Source organism: Lissotriton vulgaris, chromosome 7 (genome assembly GCF_964263255.1).
Source record: "Lissotriton vulgaris chromosome 7, aLisVul1.2, whole genome shotgun sequence".
Lineage (NCBI taxonomy): Eukaryota > Metazoa > Chordata > Amphibia > Caudata > Salamandridae > Lissotriton > Lissotriton vulgaris.
Window position 1 is genome coordinate 686,240,156 of NC_141695.1, and position 11,634 is coordinate 686,251,789.

Sequence of the window (11,634 nt, forward strand, 5' to 3'; positions counted from 1 at the left end):
CATTGTTTAACTTAGAATATTATGTGAAACTGACTTATATTTCTGGTGGATTCCTCTGCAATTCTTTCATTTCTGCGGCATTTCTCGCATTGTAAACAATAATAATATTAACACCGGTACAAAGTAGACAAGTACCCTCATTGTTTCAGGTTAGTCCGTTTTATTAAGAGATGGTAACATTTTCCGAGAGTTTCGGTATGATTGATGACCCGTTATGTGAGCCTCTGTTAGAGACTTTATGGTCCTTTAGCCTGTGGCTCGATTTTGATATGAGCCTTCGTTAAAGGTTTTAAGGTACTTTATCAGGCGGCACCAGTTGTTTCCGTCACTCCGAAGCGACCCTGGATAGACGGAACGGAATCCTTTACAATCAAGTGCATTTGATTAGTTGCCTTTCCGTTACTATTTAAAGTCAGACTCTATGGACGCATTCTATTTTGTGGCGTCCCGGGACTGCATGACACTTTGATTTTCACCAATACGAAGGTATGGGATATGCTCGATCCCCGTAGCATAAGAAGAGGACGCCTACTGTTACGACCAGGCCCTTTGATTGTTAGCAATAGGTTTGCGCATACAATGTTTTTTATATTTAAGGACTCGCGTTGTGATGTCACCATTGTAAATATATTTTTTATGTTTTGCCCCACACAAAAGGTTTGCCGTACATGGAAACCAAGTTCAAGTTCAAGAATTTATATAGCGCGCTACTCACCCAGAGGGTCTCAAGGCGCTTGGGGAGTGGGTTCATTATTTATCGAATAGCCAGATTTTAAGTTCTTTTCTGAAGGAGATGTGGTTCTGTGTGAGGCGGAGGTGAGTGGGGAGTGAGTTCCATGTCTTGGCCGCCAAGTAGGAGAAGGATCTACCTCCCATGGTGGATCTTTGGATACGCGGGACTGAGGCGAGGCCTTGATTGGAGGATCTTAGTTGGCGGGTGGGTGTATAGAAGGATAGTCGAGTGTTGAGGCATTCGGGCCCTAGTTTGTAGAGGGCCTTGTGTGCGTGGGTCAAGAGACGGAATGTTATTCTCTTGTTGACGGGAAGCCAATGAAGGTCTTTCAGGTGGCCGGTAATGTGATCTTGGCGAGGGATGTCCAAAATGAGTCTCGCTGATGCGTTTTGGATTTGTTGGAGTTTTTTCTGTAATTTGGCAGTAATTCCGGCGTAGAGGGTGTTTCCGTAGTCTAGTCGACTCGTAACCAGTGCGTGGGTGACCGTCTTTCTTGTCTCGGTGGGGATCAAGTGGAAGATTTTTTTGAGCATACGAAGTACGTTGAAGCAGGAAGATGAGACGGCGTTGACTTGTTTGGTCATCGAGAGTGAGGAGTCTAGGATGAAGCCAAGGTTACGTGCGTGGTCTGTGGGTATGGGTGCTGAGCCCAGATCCGAAGGCCACCATGAGTCGTCCCAGGCAGAGGGGGATGATCCTAGGATGAGCACTTCTGTTTTGTCTGAGTTAAGTTTAAGGCGGCTGTTTTTCATCCATATGGCTAATTCTTTCATGCCTTCGTGAAGATTGGTTTTGGCGGTGTTGGGGTCTTTGGTGAGGGAAAGGATCAGCTGGGTGTCGTCAGCGTAGGAGATGATGTTAAGGTTGTGTTGACGCGCGATGGATGCGAGGGGACTCATGTAAACATTGAAGAGGGTGGGACTGAGTGATGATCCTTGTGGTACACCGCAGATGACTTCGGTGGCTTCTGAGTTGAATGGGGGAAGTCGGACTCTCTGAGTTCTCCCAGTTAGGAACGAGATGATCCAGTCCAAGGCTTCTCCTTTTATGCCGATGTTGCTGAGGCGTTGTATGAGTGTGCTGTGACAGACAGTGTCGAAGGCGGTGGAGAGGTCGAGTAGAATGAGGGCCACAGTTTCTCCGTTGTCCAGTAGTGTGCGGATGTCGTCTGTTGCTGCGATGAGGGCGGTTTCGGTACTGTGTTTGGCTCGAAAGCCGGACTGTGAGGGATCGAGGGAGTTGTTGGATTCGAGGAAGGCGGCGAGTTGGCTATTGACGGCTTTCTCAATGACTTTGGCCGGGAATGGGAGGAGGGATATGGGGCGGTAGTTTTTAAGTTCCGAGGGGTCTGCTGTGGGTTTCTTCAGGAGGGCGCTGACTTCGGCATGTTTCCAGCTTTCTGGGAAGGTAGCAGAGATGAAGGAGCAATTGATGACATCACGGAGATGGGGTGCGATGATGGAGTCTGCTTTGTTGAAGATGTGGTGGGGACATGGGTCGGTTGGCGAGCCAGAGTGGATGGAATTCATTAGGCGGGTGGTGTCTTCAGTGGTGACTGGGTTCCAGTCGCTGAGGTTGTTAGAGGGCGGTTTAGGTTCTGAGGGTGGTGGAGAGGATTGTTCGTTGGAACTGTTTTCGAATCTGTTATGTATGTCGGCAATTTTGTTGTAGAAGAAGGAGGATAATGAATCGCAGAGGTCTTGGGAGGGAGTGATGTCGTTTGAGGCTGCGGTGGGGTTGGTGAATTCTTTGACAATGTTGAATAGTTCCTTGCTGTTATCATATCACCGAAGAGTGACACATTGGGGCACCTCCAATATATATCCAGGTAATTTATGATTTTCCCCAGTGGAGCGAATCAGTTACGCTATAGTGTTTGCACTTAATAAATTCTTTAGCAGTTTCACAGTGAATCCCTATGTCTCCCCAGATCCGCAGCATCCTGTGACCACTAGGCCATTAGAGCGGCGAGGGAAAGGGACCCCTATAGTTGGAAGATATCTCCGCATCTGTTTAAATTTGAAATCTGCCAGACTTTGCATTATTACCTTTCTGTGCAAGAATATAACTACGACCAGGTAAACATGCCTATGCTCTTGGGTTTATAAAACTAAGAATCCATACTAGCAAAGACCTAGTTAAAGCTTCATCCAATATAAGACTTTTACAGTATAATACCCTAATATAATTATATCCATTCGTATTTTACAGAGAGAGGGTATAATCAGTTGGAAGGATCATACAAATACGTTTGACTCCAACGCGGTTTACCTAGGAGGTATGTAGCGATTGTACCCCTATATAAAATGTTATGACTGATTAGTTGATAGGAATCTGACGGGTTCCTATTTGGGTCTAGCCATATCCCTGGGCTGACCGGTGGATTTTTGCTGAATGGAGTTTGGGAGTTGAAGAAAAAATTATATTCCTTTGATTGACATGTGTGGTGGGACCGCTCATTATACAGTTATGAAGATAAACATGGTGGAGAAGTGTGGTTGACACGGGAATCGATTGTGATACTGTGTCAGGCGCAATGTACCCAATATTAGTAGCAGATAATAAAATTTGTTTTTAGGTCGAGGACCGTAGGCTGCGCTAGCGCAGTCTCGGTCCGAGATTTAATGTTTCTTAGTATGGGGGCTTGAACCCGCCCCTCTTCTCCATTGGCTGGCTTCCTAAACGGAGGCCTGCCATTGGAGGAGAGGGGCATCACTCCGTTCAAGCCCCGTCTTTTTCCGATTCGGGGGTGTCTTTTTTCGCTTCTTTCTTGTTTTCTTTCTCTCCTCTTCCCATTGGCTGGAATTTTACCTTCCAGCCAATGGGAAGAGGAGAGAAAGAAAATCACGCCACCGAATCAGAAAATGACGATGCTTTCTCCGAGGCATTTCTGCCTCGCCTTGGAGAAACATGGTGGTGCTGCTTGGTTTCCCGCCCGCCTCTCAGCCACAGGATTTCACACCGGCAGCCGAGGAAGTCTTCGAGGGACTCCCCCCCGAGCCAGTAAGTTTTTTTCTTGCCTCTGTTTCCCGGATTGTGCCCGTTTTCTTGTTTTCGTGCCTATTTCCCTGCTTGTGATACGGTTTTTCGTGCCTTTCTTTCCCTGCTTGTGATGCGGTTTTTCGTGCCTTTCTTTCCCTGCTTGTGATCTGGTTTTCGTGCCTCTGTTTCCCTGCTTGTGATCAATCAACCAATCAATCAGGAGTTTGTTAAAGCGCAACTACTCACCCGTAAGGGTCTCAAGGCGCTAGGGGTGGGGGGGGGTGCATGTTCCATTCCATCAAGGAGGGGGTCTGTCGAAGAGCCAGGTTTTGAGGTTTCTTGCGAAGATGGGGAGCGATGTCTGTCTGAGGTGGAGCGGAAGGGCGTTCCAAGCTTTGGCCGCGAGGAAGGAGAAGGAGCGGCCTCCCGATCTGGTCTTTCTGGTGCGGGAGACCTCAGCGTAGGAGAGCTGGGCTGATCGTAGGGTCCTTTGGGGTGCGTGGAATTTGAGCCGGATGTTCAGGTATGCTGGTCCGGTGCCGTGGAGGGCCTTGTGTGTGTGGGTGAGCATCTTAAAGGTGATTCTCGCCTCGACAGGGAGCCAGTGGAGTGTGCGCAGGTGCTGAGAGATGTGGCAGTGTTTTGGAAGGTTGAGGACCAGTCTTGCGGCGGTGTTCTGGATGTTCTGTAGCTTGCGGATGAGGTTTTTGTTTATTCCGGCGTAGAGTGCGTTGCCGTAGTCTAGTCTGCTGGTGGCCAGGGCGTGAGTGACTGTCTTTCGGTGTTCGAGGGGGATTCATTTGAAGGTCTTAAGAAGGAGGCGGAGGGTGTGGAAGCAGGAAGATGAGAGAGTTGATCTGGCGGTCCATTTTGAGCTCGGAGTCCAGGATGATTCCCAGGTTGCGTGCGTGGTCTGTGGGGGTTGACGGGTTTCCGAGGGCGGTGGGCCACCATATGTCGCTCCAGGCCTCTGGGTTTGGGCCCATGATGAGTACTTCTGTTTTGTTGGTGTTTAGTTGTAGGCAGCTGTTTTTCATCCATTTGGCGACGGCTTCCATGCCTTCTCTAAAGTTGCGTCTGGCGGTGTTGGGCTCGTTGGATAGGGAGAGGATGAGCTGGGTGTCGTCTGCGTATGACACGATGTTAAGTCCGTAGGTTCTGACGATGGGGGCAAGTGGAGCCATGTAGACGTTGAAGAGCGTCGGGCTGAGGGAGGAGCCCTGGGGGACTCCGCAGGTGGTAGGTGTGGGGCCTGAGAAGAAAGGGGGGGAGTCTGACCCGTTGCGTCCTGCCGGAGAGGAAGGAGCAGATCCAGTTGAGGGCCTTGTCCTGGATTCCTGCGTCGTAGAGTCTGCGTATTAGGGTGCGGTGGGAGACTGTGTCGAACGCCGCTGATAGGTCTAGGAGGATGAGGGCTACTGTTTCTCCTTTGTCCAGAAGAGTGCGGATGTCGTCTGTTGCGGCGAGGAGGGCTGTTTCCGTACTGTGGTTTTTTCTGAAGCCGGAGTGGGAGGAGTCGAGGATGTTGTGTTCTTCAATGAATGTGGCGAGTTGGCTGCTGATGGCTTTCTCGATGACTTTCGCTGGGAATGGGAGCAGGGAGATGGGTCTGTAGTCTTTTAGGTCGGTTTTTCGTGTCTCTATTTCCCGGATTGTGCCCATTTTCTTGCTTTCGTGCCTCTGTTTCCCTGCTTGTCATCCCTGTTTTTATCTGCCTCTGTTCCCTGCTTGTTATCCCGTTTTTTCTGTGCCTCTGTTCCCTGCTTGTCATCCTGGTTTTTCTGTGCCTCTTTTCTCTGCTTGTCATCCCGGTTTTTCTGTGCCTCTGTTCACTGCTTGTCACCCCGGTTTTTCTGTGCCTCTGTTCCCCCGGTTTTTCTGTGCCGCTGTTCCCTGCTTGTCGTCCCGGTTTTGCTGTGCCTCTGTTCCCTGCTGGTCATCCCGGTTTTTCCGTGCCTCTGTTCCCCCGGTTTTTCTGTGCCTCTGTTCCCCCGGTTTTTCTGTGCCTCTGTTCACCTGGTTTTTCTGTGCCTCTGTTCCCTGCTTGTCATCCCGGTTTTTCTGTGCCTCTGTTCCCTGCTTGTCATCCCGGTTTTTCTGTGCCTCTGTGTGCGTGTGGCTCTGTCTGTGTGTGTGCGTGGCTCTGTCTATGTGTGTGCGTGGCTCTGTCTGTGTGTGTGCATGGCTCTGTCTGTGTGTGTGTGTGTGTGTGTGTGCGCGGCTCTGTCTGTGTGCGCGGCTCTGTCTGTGTGCGTGTGCGCGGTTCTGTCTGTGTGAGCACGGCTCTGTCTGTGTGTGCGCAGCTCTGTCTGTGTGTGCGGCTCTGTCTGTGTGTGTGGGCGCGTCCCTGTCTGTGTGTGTGTGCGTGTGTGGCTCTGTATGTGTGTGTGGGTGGCTTTATGTGTGTGGCTCTGTGTGTGGGTGGAAATGCAATAGGTCTCGCATTTGCGAGCGATTAAGCTATTGGCATTGTAAATGACATTGCCATTTATTTATATGTTTTAAAAAGAAAAACATAAATAAAAATAATGTCATGAGCAGTGCCAATCGCTCTAACTTTAAAAATACCGAGACCATTGCATTGTAAATGCTTGTTATTTATTTGAAGTTATTGCAATGCTTTTTCAAACATATGGTGTGTAGATAAGTGTATGTATTTATTGTTATGCTTATCAGGATGTTGTATGAACACAACAGTCTTATATGTATTTGTATTTTCATATATTTTTCCTATTGTTTTAGATAATTCTGGCCCTTTTTAAATGTTGCGACAGAAACTAAGAGACAACCAAACGTCTTTTGTCTTGAAAAAGGAGGTGCATATCAGGCAGCACACCGAAATGCGTAGGCGCCTGTTTTTTTAATTAAATTCGAGGGACTATTGTTCCGAGTATCTTTGATATTTGCCTGAATTTATTAATAGATCCCAACGAATTAGTAATTTGGATGTTTTCAATATGATTCACTTGAATTTGTCCCTTTGAATTTATTTTTATCAAGATCATAGATTATGAATGTCATTCTCATGATCATGTTTTCATCTTTTTTTATTATCCAATAAATTAGTATATCTTTTTATATAATTTGTAAAAAATCCTACTGTGGTGTGTTTATCGTCATAACTGTGGGGTTTCTCAACTGTGATACTAGTGTGAATGTGACATTGAATGGTCTGTACGATAGGTGACTGATTTATATTGATCCAAGGAAATTCCTGATTTCACACTAGATGATAAGGCACACATCAATCGAGCACTCAAATGCCTGTTTCCTTCGCCGTGCCTGGCCTATCCACAACATACCAAAGAAGGAAGGCAGCCCCCGGGCTCGGCACATCACTTTCCAAAACATAAGGGGAGACAAAAACGTACTTTATTTCCCCACTATCTCACAACCAAGTAGAGTTAGGCAGGCTTCATTTCTGGAAGTACTCAAGGATCCAAACAACTTTCCACCAGATACTCCACTCCTTTGTTGCACGTCTCAATCTCTCTGTGCTCTGTACAAAGAGTTTAGAGTAATGCATCCTTGCCGGAGTCCCAAGCCCAGGAGGTGCCCCATCCTACCTCAACGTCTCTGGCATGAGACAGGAAACATACCAGGAGTTGCGAAATCCTAATATCGGTGCCCATTTGGGTAGGCGGGTCCAAAACCAAACTACTCCCAATTCCTGATTTTTGATTTTTTGTCCAGCCCGAGGTGGACCTCTTTAACAGTAATTACTAGGACGAGAGTGTATTAATAATAGAGATGTTATAGAGGTCTTGATCCCAACAGAAGCAGGCTCGAGGGAAGGTGTTTTCACAAAAATCCATACTTTGTAGTAGTTTGTTCCTATTCAGGTGGAACCTCTCTAATTCAGGTTTGTCTGCTCAGTGAACTGTTAAAAGCAGGTGAGAGGAACCTATTCCATCTGGCTGCCAAAGCTCTGAAAGAATGTCACGATTTTGCTGCAGCCACCACATGCCATCGGTTTGTTTGGGAGGATAGGGGAAAACTGGGGGGTAGCCACAGTTATTGTCCTCCTTCTTTTACATTATGGGAGAGGAGGAATAGGGAGGATGCTGCATCTCCATTGAACTTTTTTAACAACAAGGGACCCCAATTCAGTCAGCTAGGGACCTCGGGGAACAATTTTCTAAAACAACAGTGGTCCCATGCAATTCTCAAATCACACTCAATAAATATAGACGAAATCAAATCTATATTTTTAGAATGATATGTCCAGCCGGACAGAGGTCATTCACGTTTACTTAATAAACAAAATTCAAACATAGAACAGGATACCTTCCACAAAGCCCCTGTGAGGTACACAAGCCTGTGCCCAACACTAGCGGGGTGATTTACAGTTGGAGAGGATAGGAAAGGTTTTAAGGCAAACAAGAGTTTTTCTGTTTACATATACATTGCACAGAAAATATCAGACAGCACCATTACATCAGTTTCATCAACCAAATATATATGTATAAGGTGCATGAGCAAGTCGACGGCGTTTCGGTTCCCCTTAAAGGGTCATGGGAACCATCATCAGGACAAATAAATAATTGCCTTATTACACTCAACCTCAAATTGCCTAAGTAAAAATAGGGAAAAATAAGAAAGGAACAATTTTTAAGAACAAGACATCAAAATATTAAGATTTCAATAGAGTGACTCTTAGTGCTAAGTGCAAAAATTGCTTAATATTCCAATTAAAATTGTCGCATTGTCACTGCATGTGTGTTCAACCATGCTGAACAGTGCCTCTTATCAATGTTATTTCAAGGCAGAGGCAGTGAATATGCACGCAAGCAAACGAACCGAGGTGCACGTGAAGATTTGAAATGGTGCACAAGGGTCTAAATTCGTGTGAAAACCCTGCTAGTAAGCGCCTTATACCGAAAAAATGCAACAGCAAGCACACGTGAGGTTTTAGCACGATGGTGAAAGTACGTGTGTTGAGCCATGCTAATGAGCGTTTTATAGCGATACAGATTGCTGCAGGCAAGAAGATCGAAGTGCGCGTGAAGTTTCAGTGCTTAAAGTCCGTGGTGCCAGAGAGATACACGTATGGCCGGACCGGGAGGCGCGCTCTGCTTACCGAGGCAGTGCGTAGTTTACACGGGGCAGGTCGATGCATCTCCATTGAACAGCTCATGGTCAATTGCTCAGACGAGAAGGATCCATACCAAAGCTATACTCAGGCACTGTTCTGGGGAATAATTTATTTCCATGTGGATGTGCTCTGATGTTGGAGGGCAGGCAGTGCTGGAAAGTAGAGGGACCCCACAGTGCCTGCACATTGTCTTCATTCTGTTGGGAGCAGCAACAATGCGGTAGACGAGGGGGGTAGTTTCTTATTTCAACATCCAGATGGGCCCAAAACAAAGGCCTGATTTAAAGCGCCTTCAACCCTCCTTTTGTTCAAGTACCTGCCTGACTGGGAGCCATCTGGAGCCTAACACCTAGATGAAAATGCCATGGAGGGAAACAAAAGTGCAGAACTTCTCATCACTTCTCAAGTATTTAAGAGACAGGTTTTTAACCTTGTCAACTCCATATGTAAAAGAGGTTTCTGCGCTGCAAGAATGCAAGATTTATCTGTATGAGTAATTACACAAATATTGATTTACTTGGCACCTATTTTTTCCAAGGTAGTTATTTTATAGCTCTACTCAGACCATTTTAGGGTGTCAGCTCACTTAACATGACACACAGAGACAGAATACATTCTGCAAGTATATACATCTATGTATATGAAATGTTACTTAATAGAATGAGGGTTGTAAGGTGTAAGAATTACGTATTTTCTGTGGTTGTAGACGTTATATGTTAAGCGACAATGGTCGGAAGAAACACAAAGTCAAGATTTAAAACGTAATGCAGTGATTGTGGTTGTCTGTACTAACAAAACTTTATTACTTTCCAATAGAACCCTTCTTTGAAATCTTAGCATTACAACAGATTGAGAACAAAACAATACGGATCTAAAACCATGACTTACAGTTAGCATGCTTGATACTAGAACATAGATCACTGTCCTATATTAGGTTTGGAACCTGTGACCTGGGATTAATGAAATGCTCTTGGAGTCAAAAGTAGTAGCCCACTTAACTATCTAAACAAAATACAAATGCATGTTCATACGATGTGCTTTGCAGCTAGTACTTTAACCCTCTATGCTGCTTTTTGAGTAAAAACTGTGACTGGACAAAACACATAATTGTTCCAGAACTGTGTTACTAACTACAGTTAGTTTGCAGTTTTTCTAATCCCCTGAGAATAGCTGGGCACCCAATCTCTGCAGCAGATGTCTTAACCCCGTAAAATAGATTTTAATGCAGCCTCTTTGTGACCAAATAAGTAATCTAGAACAGATTTACTGTCACATATGTCCTTGGCCCCAATTTCTTTGCAGATTTTTTTTTTTTTAAATAAATGTATATGTTCACTGTTAGACTCTGATTTTCAGTAGCACCCTCTTTCTTTAGCCGCAAGTTGCTTCCAATTTGTGGGTTCCCGAATGTGTGTGTTCCTGGAGTAATTTGCTTCGAGTTCCTGCACAGAGGACGGTGCACGTCGTTAAACGCGGAATATCCGTCTCACTGTTCAGAAATCCTGCTGTCATTGGCTGCTGTTAGGTGGGAGTTTGTTCCCATACGCTTCGGAATGCGGGGGCTGCCTTGATGGTGCGGGGGCTGCCTTGATGGTTCGTGGGCTGCCTTGATGGTTCTGGGGTTGCGTTGCTGTTCTAAGAGATGCATATTACAAGAGGTTGTTATTTTCGCGTACTAAGGTTTGGGAACAAGAGGAAGATTTGTGAAGGAATCCGGGTAAATAATTTCCCCTGTAATTTGCACTGACGCAGGAAAGGTGTAAAGCAATAAACATTTTTTTTAAAATACCAGTTTTACAAGATACAAATAATGTCATTTTAGAATCAAATAACATTATTTGTATCTTTCAAAACCGGGGAACGGGAATGTTTTTTTACCCACGTTACTAGGTGTAATAGTCCACTCACAAGGAGCTTGCTTAGAGCCAAGCCGTGGGAGCGTAAAAGTATGCAAGAGGGTGTGCAGCTGTGTAATCTTTCCTCCTACCGGCTGGCCTGGTATAAGTAGAGGCAGTAGTAGGTGGTGGAGCTGTGCTTCTCAGCCCGCCGCTCATCCGCGGTTGCCTCCTCGCTCTCCAGATCCCGCTCATCCCCGTCAACGGACTCTTGCAGCGAGCTCTGCGTGCGAAGCAGCATTTTGTCTTATTGTAGTGAGCTGGCACTGTCAGCTGAAAGGAAAACAAACATGTCCGCCGCTGGAGGATCCGGTCGCAACATTCACTAAGGAACGAAGGTTCCGCATCACAAAGGTTCCGCCTCGCTGTCAGCTGAGTGACGAAAGCTATGGTTAAAACGGTTTGGAGTCGAAATTGTCCGAATCTGATTTTAAATCTGACGCCATCGAGTTTCTAAACGCAATCTAATTGTGTAGTGCTTGATTAATTTCTTCGTGTGTTATATAACATTGAGCGTTGAAAAAGCTAATGGGTCTGGTTTTATTTCAATAAAGTGTTTCTTAATTGTCGATGTTGTACGCGTCACGATTGCGCAAATTGGTGAAGCTAAGAATAAGTCAAAATGTGGAATAAATTATAGATGAGTGCCATAAAGTGTTTTTACTGCGTGGTGTTTGCATTGCTAAATTAATGATCAAGTGGATACATGAATGAGTGGGTGGACACGTGAGCGTGTGGATAGCTGAATATCAGGGGCGGCTCTAGGCTCATGGTGGCCCTGTGCAGGGAGCGTAGGTAGGGGGCCCCGGAAGAGGGGGTCCGGGCGGGGCGGACTATGTAGCAATCTTAAAATTAGTACCTTTATAACATTCTGGGCATAGTTTAACTTTGACGACTTTGTTAGAAGAGACACTGCACATCTATGATAA

General features: G+C 46.0%; 1 protein-coding gene across 1 annotated transcript in view; it reads right to left on the minus strand.

Moving 5' to 3' along the window:
* The window catches only part of C7H17orf75 (chromosome 7 C17orf75 homolog), a 166,262-nt gene extending 155,258 nt beyond the window's left edge, over nt 1-11,004 (minus strand). The window contains exon 1 of the mRNA XM_086930902.1: nt 10,798-11,004. Coding sequence (XP_086787028.1) covers nt 10,798-10,946 — 149 coding nt within the window. The 5' untranslated portion in view covers nt 10,947-11,004. The remainder of the gene's footprint in view (nt 1-10,797) is intronic.
* Between the last annotated feature and the right edge of the window lie 630 nt (nt 11,005-11,634).